The 21,330-nt window shown below is 41.3% G+C and overlaps 1 protein-coding gene across 1 annotated transcript; it reads left to right on the top strand.

The window, feature by feature from the left end:
• The first annotated feature begins 6,123 nt into the window (after positions 1–6,123).
• On the top strand, positions 6,124–21,237 carry DLD (dihydrolipoamide dehydrogenase). Its single transcript, XM_082759360.1, has 14 exons — positions 6,124–6,208; positions 6,482–6,557; positions 7,228–7,307; positions 10,626–10,694; positions 12,677–12,746; positions 13,123–13,223; positions 13,564–13,707; positions 13,861–13,962; positions 15,070–15,260; positions 16,649–16,819; positions 17,209–17,398; positions 17,796–17,933; positions 19,006–19,095; positions 19,200–21,237. Exons 1-14 carry the CDS (start codon positions 6,167–6,169, stop codon positions 19,263–19,265), a joined length of 1,530 nt encoding a protein of 509 aa, XP_082615486.1. The 5' UTR covers positions 6,124–6,166; the 3' UTR covers positions 19,266–21,237.
• Positions 21,238–21,330: the final 93 nt, after the last annotated feature.

Genomic DNA, 21,330 nt, shown 5'->3' with positions numbered 1-21,330 from the left:
TGTGGAAATTTGCCACCTTAGTTTAAATTTACATGTATCCCATCAGTGATAAAATCAGTGAATTGTGCAGATATTTAAAGTACAAATAATTTCTGGTTTTGGTTTTGATTTTGATTAAAAAACTGAAAATGGAAGCTTAAACTGTATGAAAGTGACTTTTCTCTTCTCTTCTCTTCTCTTCTCTTCTCTTCTCTTCTCTTCTCTTCTCTTCTCTTCTCTTCTCTTCTCTTCTCTTCTCTTCTCTTCTCTTCTCTTCTCTTCTCTTCTCTTCTCTTCTCTTCTCTTCTCTTCTCTTCTCTTCTCTTCTCTTCTCTTCTCTTCTCTTCTCTTCTCTTCTCTTCTCATGTGAAAACAAACTGGTACTTTATGATCACTTCTGGTGTAAATGTCTATGAGGAAATTTAAATGAACAATTAAAAATGGAGCATAAGAAACAGAAAAAATTGGTTATGTATAATCCTATCCTAATGCACATTTAGAAAACTTTGAATTATGGCCACTGCACAATTTTATCCTGCAGAGAATAATCTTTTTCTTCCATATAACCTAATAGAAACAATGCAGACTTTTCCCATGTTCAGACGTAGCTGCATCTGGCCTTATCTCTCATCTTCCCTCACAGCTATGAGGTCACCAATTTTCAGAACTGAGTAATGTGCGGGGAACAGAATTTTACGAGGTACACCGTGTTACTGATATGCCAAGCTATTCACTGGTATTGCAAAATAATTAATCCCCTAGAGGAAGTCAGATGGAAAGAAATCAGGGAGAAGGACTTCTGAGACAGAGCTCACATTTTCTATCTGAACCACAAGCTTGAAAAAGTTGAGCAAACGGATGGCTAAAGCTGTCATCATCTCTGCCACAGCACAGTTGTGTGCAATCCTTCTTAAATGGGGTGAGTTTTCTTCTCACTAGCTTGATCTATCTCATAGTTAAATGTTTAATGTAGGTGACCTGTGTTTCCTCTGTGCTCAGCAGACAGCACTGCTACAGTCACCTTAGCAGGACAATCCTTGACACCCATTTTGGGATGAGGTGAACAACCCTCTCAATCTGCAGGCCTTTCTGCATCTCCCGTAGGAGCCCAAAAGAATAGCTTCCAACTTGACCTGCCAAACCAGATGTCTGACTTCTTGACAGCTGCAGTGAGGTGAGACAAGTCCTGCCTTGATTGTTCACTTTTCCTGTATAAATAAAAGCAGAAGCAGGAATCCTTGAGGGCCCTAAGGAAGGTTGTGTTGGCCCTAGTGCATGCACATAAGATGGGCAGACAGCATCTCCTGGCCACTTACTTTCAAAGTCACCTGCTGACCATGCAGGGAATTTAGGTGCTTTCTTTAGGAGGATTGCTTCAGTGGGTGACAACCATTTAAATGCAAAGAAGGGTCACTCCCTCAGGTGAGGGAGCAGCTGCACTGAGCCTGTCAGGGGCAGAGTGCTGGCTGTTTAACCACATCATGTGATGAGGCCTTAGGTATGTCAAAGTCACAGCTTGGACTGAGGCCCCTTCTGCAGGCACCACCTGGTGTGAGAGAACTTAATGTGGTCCTGCCAGAAGACCCACCTCTGGTGCTCCTTGGGGGGCCTGGAGCTCCTGTCTAGCTCATCTTTGTCTCAAATTGCAGCACTTCTGCACCCCCTGCCCCTGCTCGCTTATGTGAGCCCCCCTGAGCTCCAGCTAGCAGAGGAATGTCCCAAATGCTTAACTCTCCTGTAAGCAGCTGGGAGCCACAGATCGTTGTAAAATACCGACAACAGAGTACATACCAGGAGTCCTGATATGCTTTTGAGACACTTGTCCTGCCTCTTCTCTGAATCTGAGGTGTGCTGCTGTTCTGCATCTGACCCTGTCCCACTTTCCTTCCTCCTTCCTATTTATCCCATATTGCCCACACATTGTCATCTCCTTGCTTGGTGCAGAGCCTCAAACAGAGCAACTCACTGTGGGATGGGCTTGCTGTAGCTTTGTGGCCGCTTCCATAGTCGTCTTGTTTTAATGCTTGAGTGATAGGAAGCTTTTCTAAGCAGAATGATAGAATGAACAGTACAAAAAGCAGTATGGTACCCTGCTTTTGGACGTAAAGCAAAATAACAAATGCCACATCTGTTTCATTCTGGGTATGCCTTGTACTACCATGGTGCTCACTCTCACAAAAAAAAAAAAAAAAAAAAAGAGAGAGAGAGAGAGAGTATACCAGAAGGATTTACCAAATATGGGAAGAATCTAAAAAATATGCTTTTAGTTAAATATGGCTTTGCAAGGTACAGGATACTTATGTTGACCACCTCTGACCATAGAGTGTTAGATCTTTCAGTTCTGTCTTTCCAAGTCAGAGTCAATGCAATATTCTGACTAGATTAATAATTTTATCACCTTGATGTGTATGTGTACAAATACACAAGTGCATAACCACATAAAAAAGCGCAATTTGTAATATTCGGTATTAAAAAAAGTAAAAATGCAATGAGCTAGGGTTTTACGTCTACTTCTCTCAACGAAATCCTTGCAGATCTTCATTAGTCCATGCAGTCATGATGCCCTCTGTTGGCATCAGTATGTGCCTGCAGCTTTCCTCCTCCAGCTCCGAGTCAGAGCTGACTTCTCAGGGCGGCTAAGCAGAAGGCTTCATGCTCCAGTTTATTTTCCTGACACCGAATCACAGAAAGGCTGAAGCTGACAGGGCCCTCTGGAGCCAGCTTCTCCAACCCCTGCCCAAGCAGGGACACCCAGAGCAGGCTGCCCAGGACCACGTCCAGGCGGCTTCTGAAGATCCCCAAGGAGGAGACCCCACAGCCTCTGTGTGCAGCCTGTGCCAGTGCTCAGTCACCCACACAGCGCAGAAGTGCTCCTGGTGTTCAGGCAGCACCTCCAGTGTCCCAGGCTGTGCCCATTGCCTCTTGCTGGCACCGGGCACCACTGAAAAGAGCCTCGCCCCACCTTTTTTTAAACCCTCCCTTCAGGTATTTATAGACACTGAGGAGATCCCTGATGAACCTCCTCTTCTCTGGGCTGAGCAGTCACAGCTCTCTCAGGTTTTTCGTATGTGAGGCACTCCAGTCCCTTGATGATCTTCATTGGGCTCATTCGAGCTTGTCCATGTTTCTCTTGTACCAGGGAACCCATGACTGGACACAGTAATCCAGGTATCAAAGATTACTTCCTTGACCTGCAGGCAATGTTCCTCATGCAGGACACCATCAGCCAGCTTAGCAGCAAGGCCACATTTCACACGTACAAATGCAATAAAAGTCAGGAGCAATCATGATCAGGATAAAATTAGGATGCAATAAAAATTGGGAGTGTACACATGTACTGCAACTTTTCAGGAAAGGAGCGCCACAACAAAAGAAAAGCAAGGTAGAGTCATATTGCAGGAGCAATAGAACAAAAAGAACTTGTTCTGTTCTTTACAACTAACATGATTTTAAAGGCAATGCACTAAGAATTGACCTTTATGGTCATTATCACTCAGTGATGTAAAACATCAAGAAACTATTTTAACAACATCCAAATTCTGTCAAAGTCCCAGGAATGTTCAGAAAAGCAGTGCTAGCCACCATGGGCAAGGCTGTTTGGAGGTGACTGCCAGGCCTACAGCAAATGGTCTGGAGGGATCTGGCCCCACACTCCTTCACCTCCCCACTTTCCTTGTCCAGCAAGACACACTTTGGTGCTTTCTGCATTTCTCCAGGCCTCCACATCCCCTTGTTATTTCTGAGTCCTGAAGCAATGGCCACAGAAGGCTTTGTCCCTTTGGTGGCCCTGGTAATCATGAGCCTCTCCTCTACTTTCCAAAAACATCATGGTGCAGTGTGAACCTGCTGCTGCATACTTCAGCCTCGAATCATTTCTTGTTGCAGAAGGTGGTCTTGTTTGCTGCTCATCTTAACAATGTACTCAAGGCTTTTTTTTTTTTGCATCTGAAATATATATATATATATATATATATATATATATATATACAGGCCATGCTTGGCAGGCCATGACTATTTGTGGGGGAAAAATATATATATATATTTTTTATATATATTATATATAAAATATATATATATATAAAATATAATATATATAAAATATATATATATATATTTTTCCCCCACAAATAGTCATGGCCTGCCAAGCATGGCCTGTACAGGGAGGATGGGCTGTGGGGCAGTGCTGTGCATAGCCTGGTACCCTGCTGTGCAATGGGGTGGGGAAGCCATGGAGAAATAAAACCTGTTGGAAACCATGGAGAAAAAAGCTGTTGGATGGGTGCTGTCTGTCAGGTACAGCTGGAGGATTTTTGCATTTTGTTCTCTTTGGCCTGCTGGTTAGTGAGGATGGAGACAAGTGATGAGGCCACAACACGTATGCTGTGAGTACAGGGGACTCTGGGGTGCTTCCTCATTAGCCAGCCTAAGAAGTAGGGATTTAATCACTGAAATACCAGGCACATACAGTCTGCAGGGCTGCTGAAGGAGCAATCAGAGAAATCCTGCTACAGAAAGACAGGAGTCCTGCCCGCTGCTGACAGCCTTCCCTCTGAATGTTCACACAGTGTTAGTAGGTGCCAGTGCACACGTTTCCTAAAGCACTTTCCACAGATTTGACTATATTTTATTAATGGGCATATTTCTCCTCTCCCTGATGGTTCCTCTAAATAATTCAAGTCTGCTTTAATCACAAAGTCTGGCATTTATGAATATCATGCCTCTCTTCTAAGAGAGCTCCCAAATTGGTGTTTAATGATGTGCTCCTCTATGTGGGAAGCAGCAGAACACTGCCACCTCATGGCAATCTCCATTCCCTGCAAGAAATTACCAAGCCCGTCTAGGAAACTTGTCAACCCTTTTTTCAGAAAATACTTTCACTTTGGGGCAAGATGGGCAATGTTATGGACTGTGTTGCCTATTACTTCTCTAAAGCCACTTTTTATATGATTTAAATGAAAAAAAATATAGCACGTGTTTTAAACCAGCTGGAATTCAGTAGAGAAGGAAAATAGTGCCCTGCTTCTGTTCTCCTCCGGGCAAGGAGTGATCTCACAGAATCAGAGAATCACTGAGGTTGGAAAGCCCTCCAAGATCATCCAGTCCAATTGTCACCCTACTACCAATATCACCCCCTAACCCATGTCCCCAAGCAGCACGTCCAACCTCTCCTTGAACACCCCCAGGGACGGTGACTCCACCACCTCCCTGGGCAACCCGTCCCAGTGCCTGACTGCTCTTTCTGAGCAGAAATGGCTCCTCATTGCCAGCCTGAACCTCCCCTGGCACAACTCGAGGCCATTCCCTCTGGTCCTGTCTCTGGTTATCTGTGAGAAGAGGCCGACCCCCAGCTCCCCACACCTTCCCTTCAGGTGCCTGCAGAGAGCAATAAGGTCTGCCCTGAGCCTCCTCTGCTCCAGACCAAACACCCCCAGTGCCCTCAGCCGCTCCTCACAGGACTTGTGCTCCAGGCCCTTCACCAGGTTTGTAGCCCTGCTCTGGACATGCTCCAGGGCCTCGATGTCCTTATGTTTGTAAATATTGGTGTGCTGATGGGCAGGTAATGGGTCAGCGGGGTATGCGGCCTGATTTCTAGAGAACAAATAGGTGGGAAGAATAGCGATGCAATGAAATTAAACTCTGTCAAACGGGAAGGGAAAGGAAAAAGGGAAAAGGAAAAAGGGAAAAGGAAAAAGGGAAAGCAAAAGAAAAAGGGAAAGCAAAAGAAAAAGGGGAAAGCAAAAGCAAAAGCAAAAGAAAAAGAAAAAGCAAAAGCAAAAGAAAAAGAAAAAGAAAAAGAAAAAGAAAAAGAAAAAGAAAAAATCAATATTCTAATTCAATTCATTTGCAAAATGAAATACCTTCACTTTCATATTTTTATTTTAAAATTTGACTATATGCCCATTTGGCTGTCACGTAGAAGAAAAGAAGGGGTTTATTCCGAAAAATGAAGTAATTAGACTGCGTCAATACGTTCCCAAATGTTATTTGTGGGCGCACTGGGTTGCAAGGCCCGTGGCAGGAGTCCTGCCTCTTTAAAACCTCATTTGCATAACCCCGCCCTTCTCCTGATGACCACGCCCCCTCCCCCCGAAGTCCTCCAGCAGGGGGCGCTGCGGCGAGCTCCCGCTCTCAGCGCGCCTGCGCGAGTCCGCGGAGTCCTTGGAGGGTGGCGGCGGCGGCGGCGGCCATGATGCAGCGCTGGGGGCGCGTCTGCTGCGCGCTCGCTCGGGTACGGCTGGGACGGGACCGGGACCAGACCGGGGTGGGACCGGGACGGGACGGGACGGGACGGGACGGGCTGGGCTGAGCCGAGCCGAGCCGAGCCGGGACGAGGCGATCCCGGCCGCCGGGGCTTCCCCCACCCCACCCGGACACGGCGAGGGAGGGCGGGAGGGAGGAGGGGCTGCGCCGCCGGCTCCCGTTGGTGCGGGTAACGGGGCTGCCCCGGGCCGCCCCCCCTGCGCCTCGGTTTCTAAAAATCGCGGTGTGATTTTTCTCGCAGAGGAGCCATTTTGAGCGGGTTCATCGCGGTCTGCAGGGGGTTTGCGCGGTGCCGAGGAGGAGCTATGCCGAGCAAGGTAACCCCCGGGGGAGAGGCAGGGCGGGCTCCCCGGTGGCGGTGGTGGAGTCTATGTCAGGGTTTTAGTTAAAAAGTGCTTATTTGTCACATTTACTGTCAAACCAGAAGCATGCACAGAACTTGAACTTCATATCATCAGAACAGTGACACTAATTAATAGAGGAGGCTGTGGTTTTAACGACTTCGGTACAAAGTTCATGGTTTCTGCAATATTCATAATCAATAGTGCCTACACAGATATCTTTTAGCAACATTTTTTGCATTATAAACTACTAACTTGCATTTGTCCTTTGTGCTAAATGTCAGTAGAAGCAGTGTTGAAAAAATAAGCCATTTAGACATCTTGGGTTAAATTCCTAAAAGTTTTATAGCAGCAGGGACACGCCAGACCAAATCTAGTTATTTAGTTCCATTTTACATTATTTTCCCCGTCAAGTTCAAGGGAGGTTTTTTTTATTGCAGAACGAATGCATCCACACAGCTTTTCCTTTTGCCTGGATATCTGTTCTCAGATGCAAAATATAATTTACCCAACATATTAAATGACATAATTTTTAATAGTGACTTTTCCGTGTTTCAATACTGTCAAATACGAATTACTTCAGAGGTAAGTTGGTGCTCCTGCAGCAGTTGCTAAGCAAAAATAACTGAGATGTTTCCTCTTTCAGTGGATGCCGATGTCACGGTTATCGGTTCTGGCCCTGGAGGGTATGTTGCTGCAATCAAAGCAGCTCAGCTCGGATTTAAGGTAAGACCAGGCCTTTTGGTTGCTGAGCAGAATGGTCATCCAGAGGAAGGTGTCTGTGTGAAACTGGGGAAACTGAAATTCTTGAAACAATATCTTGGGCTACCAGATGCTGTTGACATAAACATAAACTTTACCTTGCTTACCTATATTGTGTGGAAGTTGAGGTGAAGGCATGAGTTGAAATGAGGAAGGTATTACTGTCTAGACTGTTGGGAGGCTACTGACAAAGCTGCTCAGGTCAGCTTGCTTCTGGCTGGAAGAGAGTGTTGAGATGGGCTTACATTCTCTTCTGAGGGAAAAGGTAGGAGAAGAATGCTGGGAAGGAAACTCTCCCAACAAAGAAAAAGAAATTGAGACAGTGACAAAAAGGCCATTTAAAAACTAATCTGAAATCGTGAAGAGGAGACAGAGGGGATTCAAATGGTTGTGAGCAAACTGAGCAGGGAGGTTGGACCAGATGACCTCCAGAGGTCCCTTCCCACCTCAACCGTTCTGTGATTCTGTGGGGAAAAGAAAAACAGTATTCAGCTGATAGGCTTTTTGAATGTGAGTGGGTGAATTCCATTGCCATCCGAGAACTTTAGAGGTGAAAACGGGTATTTCCGTAAGTTTCATTTTCATTCATAAACGAGTGTGACTTCAGCGAGGTGGTTGTTTACCTTTACTCCTTAATCTGAGCCCGATTTGCTCTCCTGGCATGGCATTATTCTCAAGTATTTTGAAATCTGAGAAGGAAGGCAGTGCTGGCAGACTTGTGCGTGCTCCTGCTGGCTGGTATGTCCCAGTGCTTCGACAGCTGGACTTCATGACAGAACAAGTTGGACAGACCCCCTGGGAAGGACAGGAGCTCCCATTTATGAGTGGAGTTCAGTCAAACACTGGGACAGGGGCCCAGGTTATGTGTAGTCTTCATCCCTGGAGGTTTTCAGGACTTAACTGTAAAAGGCCCTGAGCCACCTGATACACCTTTGATGTTAACTGTGTTTGGAGAAGGGAGTTTGTCTAGATGGTCTCCAAAGATGGTGCCTTCAACTTTTTTTTTTAATTCCTGAATGTTGTTTTTCTTTGGTCATTACGCCAACAATTGGCTTTCAGTGATGTCTTTTTGGATATATTTCAGCCTTTTAATGTGTAACAGTACCAAAATATAAATATTTGAGGTTTCATTAAGAGGTTTTGCATCTGCCTGTGACCCTAGTGCAGATAATTGCAATGTCTATCCTTGTTTGCAAAACCTTTTTTGTCTTGTTTAATAAATATTCCTGCATTTATATATATGTTGCCACTGAGCTATTGGCACGTGGAGAGAGAAAAAAAAAAACGTACTAAGTGCTACAGGTTTCAACTGAGATTTAGGCCATCTGCTTTTTAGTTTCATATTTATTTATTCTAAGGCTATTTTTTTGTGGTTGGATTTCTGCTTTTTTTTTTTTTTTTTTTTTTGGCCAGCAGAACGTTATCATATACAGGGAGATTAAAAATGCTAATTATTCATTCTGTTGTGTTTTGTCTTGGCAAACAATTCTTATGCTGCTTTACAGGTAGAGTGGGCAAAGGTTCTGGGCAGGCTTGTGTTTGTCACCTGTAGTGTTGAAGAAACTTGAATGTTTATGCTGAGGAACGTAATGCCATGGTTTTGTAAGGCTGGCAAACAGATAGTCTGTCTGTCCATCCACAGACACAGCTGAGTCTGCTCTACTGAACTTTAAACCTTCAATTTTAGTGGTACCTCTGCTAGCAGAAATGTTAAGTCCTTGTATCGTGACTATAACTTCCATTGGAAGTTATAGTCCCATGTATTGGGTTTACACGGCAGGGTTTTGGTACTGGGGGCTACAGGGGTGGCCTCTGTGAAGCTGCCCTGTGTCAGATAAATGCCAGTTCCAGATGGCTTTGAAAGGGACCCAGAGCTGGGCCAGTGAGCAATGATGTATGTGTTGTGTGAGAGAAGATGTAAGAAAAGGAGAGAAAAGAAAAAGAAAATAAAAAACACCTGCTGTGCAACAGAACCTGGGAGAGCGAGGAGTGAGAAGCAGCCCTGCAGCCCTCAATGTGAGTGCAGCAGGAGGTGCTCCAGGCAGGCAGCAGCAGTTCCCCTGCAGCCTGTGGAGAGGCCCCTGGTGGAGCAGGCTGTCCCCCTGCAGCCCATGGGTCCCACATGGAGCAGATCTCCACACTGCAGCCCCCCCAGGGGTGGAGGAGCCCCCGGTGGAGCAGGTGGATGTGGCCTGGAGGAGGCTGCGGCCCATGGAGAGCCCCCGCAGGAGCAGGCCCTGGGCCGGAGCTGCAGCCCCTGGAGAGGAGCCCACGCAGGAGTAGGGGTCTGGGGGGAGCTGCTGCATGTGGGGGGACCCGTGCTGGAGCAGTTTGCTCCTGGGGGATGGACCCCATGGGACAGAGCCGTGTGGGAGCAGTTCCTGAAGAGCTGCTGCCTGTGGGAAACCCCTGCAGGATCAGTTTGGGAAGGACAGTAGAGACCCCAGGTGGAGCAGGGACAGAGAGAGCGGCAGAAATGAAGAGTTAGGGACTGACCACAGTCCCCGTTCCCCCTGCGCTTCTTGGGGGGAGGAGGTGGAAGAGGTTGGATGGCCAGAAGGTGTTTTTAGTTTGTTTCTTTAGTTTCTTACTGTTCTAGCTTGTTCGTAATAGGTAATAAATTACATTAATCTCTTTTAGGCTGAGTCTGTTTTCCCTGTGATGATAACTTTTGAGTGAACTCCCTAGCCTTATCTCAACCCGTGAGCCCTTTCCATTGTATTTTCTCCCCCTTTCCCTTTGAAGAAAGGGAATGAGAGAGGGGTTGTGGTGGAGCCTGGCTGCCCACCTGAGTAGAACCACCACAGTTACCAACAACGTTCTCTGGGCATTGGCTTCTGAACAATTTCGCTTGGTCTAATCAGTGGAGTTCATTTAAAGTGGACGAGGCAGAACGTTGTCAGGTCAATGAAGGAGCAGCCTGTGCTGTTTGATCCATAGTGTGGCTTTTAAAACCTGTGCTTCATTTCACATGCCCTCACTTGCTTAAAACAGGAGGCAGGGTGAACAGGGGGTCAGCGTGTCTCAGTGTGTGTCATTGATTTGATAGAATGAGTCCTGTTCTTCATGTTACCATCTACTTTAGCTCAAAAGCAGCAACTTAGAGGAATGGTGAAAGGGTTTCAGCTGCACTTCTCAGCAGATTTGAATTCTTAGAATGTAATCCAAGGAGCTCGTATTTTGAGTATGTACGCCCATTACAAAGGAGGTGATGCCAGTTATTTTTGCCTCTACGGAAAGGTTTACACTGTTCTTCACCTCTCCCTCCTTTTTTTCCCTCAGACTGTCTGTGTAGAAAAAAATGAAACGTTGGGTGGAACCTGTCTGAATGTTGGATGTATTCCCTCCAAGGTAAATGTACAGAGTTTGTCACAACTTCATTAAAAAAAGAACAGTACCTACATGTATCACTTCAGAAAACATTACTTAGTGTTTTTCCAAGATTGACACACTTTGTTTAGAAATTGAATTTATAATCCAAATGAACTGAGGAGCTAGTAGAAATCTTTTCTTTACAAACTGTTTTTATGGGGTTTCCCAAATCAAAGAGAGGAAGAGGGATGAAAACAGGGCATGCATACAGATGTATCTTCTCACTCTGGTGAGTTTGCAGTATGCCATGTGAAATTCCAGATCCTTCCAATTTTTTTTCAAATAAACCTGTGTTTTTTGTCCAAGGTGATGTACTTATGTTAAAGGGATGCCGAGCTGTTCCCTGTTCAGTCACGAGAAATTACAGAGATAGAGGCACCCCTGAAAAATGATTAACTTTGTCTGGTTTTGATTGGACACACCACGCTCTGAAGATAACTGTCTCTTTGCAGTGACTGAAGGAAGAGCCTCATTGATTAGTTCTTGAAATATTAATCTAAGCTTAAATAGTATTCTCGCTGGCCCAAAAAAATAACCTGGAGAGTGGGGCTGGTAGTGCTTTTGTGGAGTAGTGCTGGTGGGGAGAGAAAAGGGAGAACCTAAGATGTGCTCCTAAGGAAGGAGAAAGAAGAAAGTCAGAAGTAGCTAATATTTCCTCTAATATTTTTTTGATGGTGTCCATCCTGTTTTAAGTAACCTCAAAACTAGAGCCTTGTAAGAGCAGTGCTACTGCTAGATGAAAGGAGTCATCTTCACTGTCATCGGCAGGTGAGGGAAGATACTGACAGTCAGGCTTGTGATGACCATAGTAAAAGATAGAATTTTCTTACAAAGATCCCTCCTAACAATATTGCTGTTTTTAATCAGTTTGCTCAGAGAGGTTCCATTAGCATTGTAGGAGGAAATACAGTATAAATACAAAGCTTTTTAAATGATACATTGTTTTGCCTAGATATTTGAGAAATACTTCTAACGACGTTCAAAATACATATTGAGGAAAAACTCAAAAACTAGATGTAGATCAACCCATCATTACTATGCACGCTTGGAACTTTGCTAGGATCTGTTTAATTGACTTTTCTTCTTGAGTCCTTGATTATTTTTATCCTCATGGTTCTTACAAAAATGGTTCTGAACCCATGGTTAAACCTGGATGCTATCCAGAATATTTTCAGGTGGCAATAAACTTCTTAAGAAGTGGATATGTAGGCTGTGTACACTGAAACAGTAAAAATTTCAGATACTCGTCTCCAAAAAGCCACTCGAAATAATATACTGGTCATGGATTTTTTTCCCTTTGTAATTGCTGAAGTCTTATGTAGTGGCTGTGTCTCCAGTTAATGTTTTGGTAGTTACAGGTTCAGGGTTGTAGCAGTTAGGTAAAAGGGACAAATTTTAAACACTGAGAGCTAGTACGAGTTATTCAGAAAAATGAAACTGTCTTGGTCCAACAGTATTTTACTCAAGTCTGTGTATATAAGGCTAGTGTCTCAGTATATTCTTTGAATATATTGTACCTTCTTTAGGGTTCAGTCTGTGCAGAGTGCACAGTTTTTATTTCTTGTGCAGATACTGATAGTTCTGTGCTTGTGATGGTTATCATAAAAGACATAATTTTTCTTTCTGAGATCCCTCCCTAATAATATTGTTGCTTCTAATCAAAATACCATTCTGGAGGTTCTGCATTTCAAGCTGCTCATTTATAAACATACTTACAAAGGAGCTATTCTAACTTCTTCTGAACTGTGAGTGTCCAGTGACCTGAACTAGCTCTAAGCCATCAACTACAACTAGCTGTGCAGCTGTGATTTTGAAATGCACCTTTTAAAATATCAATATCAGACTTATTAGAGAATGTTCTGCAAATACCGCCTGTTTTTCTACTATACTAGCAATGTAAGAAATAATGAATTCAATTGCAGGTGTATGTCCCAATTCATGTTTTTGTGTGTATACTTTAGGCCTTGCTGAACAACTCCCATCTGTATCATTTGGCCCATGGAAAAGATTTTGCTAATAGAGGAATTGAAAGTGAGTATGCAGAGCAACTTGTCAGTGCCTGGTACAACAAATGGTTTCCATCAACAAACAAGTATAACAGTTCAAATCATATTGTTATAATTGTAGGAAAGTTATTCAGGAAACCTAACTGACTTGCAAACAATACCCTTTCTCTGTCAACTGGAGGTTTAGGGACATAAAATTCTATTCATCTATTCCTTGAGTCCTGAGTAGAGAAGTTAAACAGCAGTATTACTCTTTTCAAGTATAACATACCAGTTGTTGAATGTAACCTTTATTGTTTAGTTGAGGCCTTCAGTGCATCTTACTGTATCAAACCTGTTAATTGTGTAGGTTAGCTCCTGTAAATAAACTGGGATGCCTAATTGAAGTTTTTTAACCTTAGTTACAGGAATCCGCTTGAATCTAGAGAAGATGATGGAACAGAAGAGTGGAGCAGTAAAGGCCTTAACAGGTGGAATTGCTCATTTATTTAAACAAAACAAGGTTAGTTTGGATTATATACTGCAATGTATCTGTATTTTTTTTCTGATCTAAATTTGTTACTTCTTGCATTCTCATGTTCTTGCCACATAAATAAATTTGAGTGACTGACTCAGCAAGGACAGATTATGAATGCTTCACTTTTAGGGTATTTTAAATGAACAGCTCTTTCATTCTTAAATCTAATTAAAAGAATACTAGTAACTTACTGTGGTACTTGTACCAGATGGTGATGCAAAGGTTAGTGTTTGCGGCTTCTCTAAAGCAGTGAAATTCAAATTAAGTGTAGCATAACTTACATAAGTAATTTAAATCTTAATTTACTGTGTTCTGATTATCAAAGGTTACACATGTATCTGGGTTTGGAAAAATAACTGGCAAAAACCAAGTCACCGCAACCAAAGACGATGGCAGCACACAAGTTATCAACACAAAGAACATTCTTATAGCCACAGGCTCAGAAGTTGCTCCCTTCCCTGGAATTACTGTACGTATCTGAAATCTTGGTGCTACTGTCTTTCAGTGGGTAATATCCACATCATTTATTGTATAATAACTTTTTGCATCTGATTGGCCTTTGCTTTCTGTGAGCTGTACATATTGTAAACCTCTCTTTGTGGATTTCTTTGCCTGTTGTTAGATTGATGAAGATAATATCGTGTCATCCACTGGTGCGCTGTCACTAAAAAAAGTCCCTGAAAAGATGGTTGTCATTGGTGCAGGAGTCATCGGCGTGGAACTGGTGAGAGAATATTTAAACCACTTGGTCCTTAATTTATAAAGGAACAGGATGTTATTTTTTCATTGTACTTAACAATATTTCTGTGATTTAACAGATGTTGTATGAGTTGTTGTGAAATCTCAATCTATGGCCTGCTAGTTCCCTTTCCTACCTGAGAAGCTGGGATAAGGGTGTGTTGGATCAGCATTCCTGTATCTGGTTAGCTAAGAGGAGAAATGAGAGAGGGACATCCAGGCCTCACATACGGTTTTTTTGGGTTGTTTAACTTCCACGGAGGTTTGTACTTGCTCTGTGTCTAGATAGGGGAACTTCCTCTTTTAAGGGAAGTTCATTTTAAACCATCCTAAATTCCTGTTTGTAGCAATTAATCCCAAAACTCTTATGTGATACAATTACATGTATTATATCTTAAAAAACAAAGGAGTGAAGACTTTGTAGTCCTTTTGCCTCACACCTACGTAGTTTAATAAGTATGTTTAGTTCTGGTCCTGCAAATGCTTGAGCATTTGCACATCTTCTTAGTTGTTGATTTAGCTTGCTGACCATTAAGCAAGGAAAAAGTAAGCAAAGTGTAATCTGTTTTGATGGTTATGGGGTAAATAAAGTTTATATGAATTTTGTGAAGCTGATGATAATGGTTATAGTTAGAAATACATGCAGAAGTAGTGGTAGTTTATATTTTATTGCATAAAACTTACATAATGTCTTACTGTTTTGATGTAGTGTGATTTGGTGGTATAAGGACACCACAACTTCTGTTGGGTTTTCTGAGCTGCATGCCATTTATTTGAGTTTTAATTTTTCTATTCCTATAACCTAAAATACACCTAATTATTTTAACTGTTTATTTAAAAGCTTAATTCCATGGGTCACATCACAATAGTTTTAGATGTGCAAGCAGTGATAAATCCATTCTTTCTGAAAGGCTCATGTTGGGGAGGACAGATGCATTATCCTACACTATGTTTATAAAAACTGATCAGTTTGCTGTAATGTTTTGACCCCCTTTTGCAGAGTTTGCTGTTTGTGGTAAATACTGCAGTAAAGAAACAGGAAATTTTCCTTTCAAAACCTTCTCTTCCCTTACGTATATTGTTGTGACTGCAGGGGTCAGTTTGGCAGCGCCTTGGTGCGGATGTGACAGCTGTGGAGTTCATGGGCCATGTTGGTGGAATGGGAATTGACATGGAGATCTCTAAAAATTTCCAACGCATTCTGCAGAAACAGGGACTTAAGTTTAAGCTAAACACCAAAGTTACCGGTGCTACCAAGAAACCAGATGGAAAAATTGATGTAGCGTAAGTATTTATCATAAAACTAAAGGATTACAAGTTACATTCCTCCACCCAGTCCTTCAGATCGGTTTGAAAATACAGTCTTACTATTCTTCAAACAGGAAGAAATGAAACTTAATTCTTCAGTGGAATTTAATTTTCATCTTGTATCCTAACGTGATGTTCATAATTTTGGCTTTATTGAATTCTAAATTGTTTGTATAGGAAAGGTTCCACTGACTTGAGTTGGTGCACTAGTGTAAAAAAACAGGTTTTTTGTTTGTTTTAGTGAGATGATTTAAAAAGAAGAAAGAAAAAAAAATCCTTAATTGTGCTTTTCATGGAAGTTCTCTGCTTCTGGTATAATTAACATAAATGGTTAGGATCATTTTTAAGCCATTAATTCTTGGATGCTTACTGGAAAGGATCTTTTGTCCTTTCCTTCCCTTGTCTCCAAGTAAGCATAATACAGATTTGTTTCTCATTAGAAGTAAATGAAATTGTCCTGGAATGTTTTAAATAGCCAGACTTGAGCCTGTTGAAGATTCTGATACAGAAAAATATAAAGCAAATTTTCTTTGTGAACGTCCTTACCCTTACGCTACTTCTGTTCCTTTTCTTGTCTACACATTCTCTGTGCAGACTGGTTACATAAGCATTTTCTTAAAACTATTATTTAATATTACTTAACAAACTTAAGCTTAAATGGAATCTTAATATGATGAATTGTTTGCTCTGTCTCCATGCCTCAGGACAGTCTGTGCTTCACCATTGTAGAGGTCCTAGCTTAGGGCCTCTTTATGTCCCATGCTGATGCTGGCTGGATCTCTGATGTAGTCTCTTTCTGTATTTATTTAATGTTTCATACTCAAGGGAGCGTGCTTTTCAGACACGCTTCCTAATTATCCTCACTTGCCATGCTTTGGTTCTTTCCTGCACTCTGAGCACATAAACTGAACTTGTTCTGGATGCAACTAAACATGAAGATGAACTTGGGGGATGTACTTTATGCAAGACAGATCTGCAGTTTTGGGCCAGAAGAAAGCTTTCTTGGAATACATGGCCCTACCTCACCCTGAAATAGAAACAGTTTGGATGTTGAGTACTCAGCACCAATTGCTTTGCTGTACAGAGATTTGCTTTTAGCAGGCCATGCTGTTTGTTCATGGATATGTAGCCTGAATGTCTGTATCTAGGAGTTGTTAACAAATGGGGTAAGAATGACTGGCCCTTGTTCTCTCTCCTACTCATCAACTCTTGTAAGGAAGAAGTGAAGGGTGTACTGAAGGCAAGTGTTTTTGGATGCCAGATTGAGCCAGTAGGTCACCATCTGGATCATGTTAATTACTAGTCAGTGAAATACAGTGCTGCAAGTTCACAGCTTTGCATTTTTGCTGTTTGTTTTCCCATAGTGTTGAAGCAGCAGCTGGTGGCAAGGCAGAAGTAATAACTTGTGATGTGCTCCTAGTCTGTATCGGTAGGCGTCCTTTCACAAAAAATCTAGGTCTCGAAGAAATTGGAATTGAACTTGATAAGAAGGGGAGAATCCCAGTCAATAACAGATTCCAAACCAAAATTCCAAAGTAAGTAATAATTTAACAGTATTTTTGACTTTATTTGAAACACAACTCTTATTTTTAAAAGTTTAACCTATTAAAACACTCTATAATTGCTGAATATAGCTTTTTTTTCCTGAAAGGAAAACCTTAAATTTCTGATTATTTCTGCAGTTGAAGATTTGTAGTCAACCCTTAAAGTTTTGTAATTTAAAAGTCACTGTGTGTTGGTACTAATTCTTGAAGTGTGGTCATTTGGTGGAAGCCTTTCTTTCGTAGTCTCTATACGTCTTCTGAAAATTAATGTTTGAATCTGATATGATTGGAGTATGTTTTAAAATGACTGTTATATAAAGTAGCCTAGGTGTATTAGGACTTCTTAAACAGTATCTTATTTTGTTTCATTGGTCTGATAGCATCTATGCTATTGGTGATGTAGTTGCTGGACCGATGCTGGCCCACAAAGCTGAGGATGAAGGCATTCTCTGTGTTGAAGGGATGGCTGGGGGAGCAGTTCACATCGATTATAACTGCGTACCCTCTGTGATATACACTCACCCTGAAGTGGCCTGGGTTGGCAAATCCGAAGAACAACTGAAAGAAGAGGTACAGCTTGTTTTCTTCTCAGACAAATCTTTTTCCATCTTGGATGTAGTTTCATAATCTAGTAGTAGCTATTAGTTTATCTAGCTACTTTGTGCAGGAGAATTTCTCTATCTGAATTTATTGTGTAGGGTATATGATTGATTCCTTCCTGCATGCCACCCTCACAAGGACCACAGTCTTATTTAATAACTTGTTTTGGGAAATTAATACTGATTCGCTGCTAATTTTTCTTCTCTAACACAGCTTTATACCTGTTATCTTCATGCATTGATCTGTTTGTCTTATCTGTCTTCTATTTTTGTGTTAGTTCTATTTTTAGATTTATCTGTATGGTTACATCATTCCTGCTGAATTTTCAGGTCATTAACTCTGTCAGTAACACATATCTGTTTTGTAGGGGGTAGAATACAAAATTGGGAAATTTCCATTTGCTGCTAACAGTAGAGCAAAGACAAATGCTGACACAGATGGCATGGTGAAGATACTTAGTCAAAAATCAACAGACAGGATGTTGGGTGCTCACATTTTAGGCGCAGTAAGTATTATAAATTGTGCTGTTGTCTTGGTAGTTTTAAGGGTTTTTTGTTGTGTTACACAGTTCTTGTAAAAAAGGAAGATTTGAATTTCCCCAAATTGCTTCAATTTGTTGTTGTCTTCTGTAGCCATGCCCTCTTGCCCTCATCCCCAAAGATTTTCTGTTACTTTGGTGTCAGACCCAGCTTTTTTTTATTGATTCCCTAGAATTGCTAGGGTTATTCAGTTACTCTTGTTGTTTTTTGGTTTTTTTTTCTTTATGAATGTTACTAAATAATTGAGAGAACAGCAGAAATTGACTGAAGTTCTAGAAGTTGGGGAGCTAAAAGGACTGGTTTTCATTGCTTTTTTTTTTTTTTTTTTTTTTCCTCCTCTGATATTCCAGCTTCAGCAAAATTGGTAACATTATTTGACATTCACTAAGTCTGGGGTCAGTAATGGAACCGATGAAACTTGATTTTAAAAAATATATATCTTTTTTTCAGAATTTGAAATCAGATATTTTTTTTTTCTGAAAATATCTTTTTCTCTATTACCACCCAATCAGAAATTGCATCTTAGACCCTAACCTCATTCTTTGGCTTGGTTTGGTTTTCTTAGCTGTAAAGGTGTAAATGCTCTTTTTTTATTATTATTCTTTCCCCTAAAGATGTATGCAGAAACATTTCCATAGATCTTTGTATACTGCTTTCATAAAGAAGTTTTGTGGTTTTTTTTTTTTTTTTGTTAGTGATAATATACAGTACTTTTGATCAGAATGTGGGTAGTATCTGACCAGTATTTTGTGGGGAAAATGCCCAGATCTTACACAACCCTCAGTAATAAGAGCAAGTACTCTGATTTAGCATTATGTTTAGATTTACACTGTTTGAGTGTAAATCTATAATTAAAACTCTGCAAATCTACAGTTAAGTGGCATTAGGACACAGCTGAAGTGCTAGTCATATTATGACAGTGTTTGTTTATTTTTTAGCAAGATAGAATTTACAAGCTGGATACTTCTAGTCAGTAATTTAAAGAGTCTACACAACTGCATGAAGATGTTTTTAACTACAAAGAACATTCAATTACAGGGTGCTGGCGAAATGGTTAATGAAGCTGCTCTTGCTATGGAGTATGGAGCATCGTGTGAAGACGTAGCCAGAGTTTGCCATGCCCATCCAGTAAGTTTTTTCTAAACAAACTGTTGAACACCACAGTTGCACAGACACGCTATAACTACATTTAAATATTAATGATTTGTACCTTTTCTGCCTGTTCTCTGCAGACGGTGTCAGAAGCCTTCAGGGAAGCAAACCTAGCAGCATCTTTTGGCAAAGCTATCAACTTCTAAAATGAAAGACCAGTTCTCTGTACATGCATAGCACATGTCTGGAAGTGGACTGTGGTCCCTTGTGGAAGGCTGAGTTTGAGGATGTTAGGACTGAATTAAGTGAATCTCTTCATTTTAGCCATCATATTTAAACAAGTAGAGTTTGGAACAAGTGGAATTATCCGGTCTCTGTAAATTAAATACTTACATGTTTATTTACATTTTGAATGTTGCAGAAAAACAGCCTGACAGAACTTTTTTTCTTCAAAACCAAGCATTTCGCTGCTGCATGGGATTATAAAGTGTGTTGGTCAAAAGTCTGAACAAGTGTCCAGCATACCTGGTGTGTTCTTATTTGAAGTAGTGATAGACTAAAACAGTTGAATGCTGGCACTTAGAATGCCGCTGGCACTTAAAATGCCACTGTCACTTCCGCACAAAAACGTATGTCCTTCTGAAAGGATTAACTAAGTATTTAACCTACTTCTTCTTGCATACAAATACCAAAATTTGGTTTGATCTAGTAATGTTAGGGTGCTGGGAGAAGAGGGGCTTGTATAGATCAATTAAAACTATATTAACTTTTTTAAGAGAAAATCTCTGTGTGTGTGATTATCCACACATCATGTTTTCATATTGAAAACTCATCGGGAAAAATCAAGTGCTGGTAGGGAAATGAAAAAAATGAGGAAAAATTTAATCGTTCTGCTACTTAATCTTGTTTTTAAAGCTTCCATTGTCCAATTCTCTTCAATGTCAAAATGCTAGAACTGGATAGCAAAGCAGTGCTCACAGTTAAGTGTGATAATGTGAGGGGTATTCTTCTGCACCTTCCACACACAAGGGCTGCAGTATCAGCTCTGCACATAGTTGAGACGTACTTTGTTCTCTCCTTGTTTTCTATTTTGTGCTCTCTTTGTGTCTCTGCTGTAGCAAGAGAGCTTAATAAATATTTAACATGGCTGGAGGGTTGTATTGGGTTTTGTTTGTCACAAATAGCATCTTTGGAATATCCCTAACGTGTACAGGGAACGTGCCCAATTCCAGTAGCTCACTTGTTGTGCAGGGTGCCTTTTTTTGTTATGCTTTTCTGCCTTGAAGAAAATCTTACTATGTGCTGATACTGTACATATCCTTTTCCATTATGCCATTGGGATGATAAATGGAGAAATGCTTTCCAAAAAAAAATCTGCAAAAGCTACTTGACTTTATGTGTAGACTAGATGGCTTCTAATTCAAGTATTGAACTGCTGTCTGGGCTAAGAGATGGAAGATTCAAAGTCAGGTTGAATGGGGCTTTGAGCAACCAGACCAAGTGGAAGATGTCCAACCTTCTGCAGGGACTAGGTGATCTTTAAAGATCCCTTTCAACCCAAACCATTGTACGATTCTATGAAATGTACAATTTCCTTAAGGTAGCAGTTAATCTATAAACACCTGTAATACTATTCTTCATTTTGTTTTTATAACCTCTGTTTGAAAAGTAGATAGGAATCAACTAGGGTCTTTAAGCTCACCACCAGGCTAAGAGATGCTGCACTGTATCCTTGAATTAGAGGAGCAAGTGAATTAATGTGAATCTCCTTTCAGGTGGGTGTTAGTAGGAAGCTGCTTAAATAAAGCAAAGGTAAGAACAGAATGAGGGAGGGAGAACCCAATTCTCCTTACAGATCTAGGCATCTCAGAATCACTTCTTCCTGTGGGTAAATTCTATCAAGTGTTCATCTGGCACTTTGTAAGTTCTAACTTTTTGTAAGTTCCCTATTCTCTAAGAAATACTCCTGTGCACTCCCCCCTCTCACCCAATAATTGTGGCAGTTTTTGGCCGTCTTGCTGTGGTTCAGCCTTGGGATTCATCAGTTACAAATTCTTGTATGTTGTTTTGTTCTTCATAAATTTTTGGAGTTTGTAACACTTTGGTACAATTTCAGTAGCAGTCTTCAGAGATTTGTCTCCCAGACACTCGAAAATAAAATTTAAGGCCTGGGCTTGTTATGGTATTGTTACTTCCCAGTCTCATTTCTGCTCTAGTTAAATATACCAAAAGTGCTTGTAGAGGCAGAAATATGTCTGTATGTTGCAAAGT

Source organism: Aythya marila (genome assembly GCF_965140915.1).
Source record: "Aythya marila genome assembly, chromosome: 1".
In the NCBI taxonomy this organism is placed as follows: domain Eukaryota; kingdom Metazoa; phylum Chordata; class Aves; order Anseriformes; family Anatidae; genus Aythya; species Aythya marila.
The sequence above is the reverse complement of the archived record's forward strand: the minus strand, read 5'-3'. Positions and strand labels throughout refer to the sequence as shown.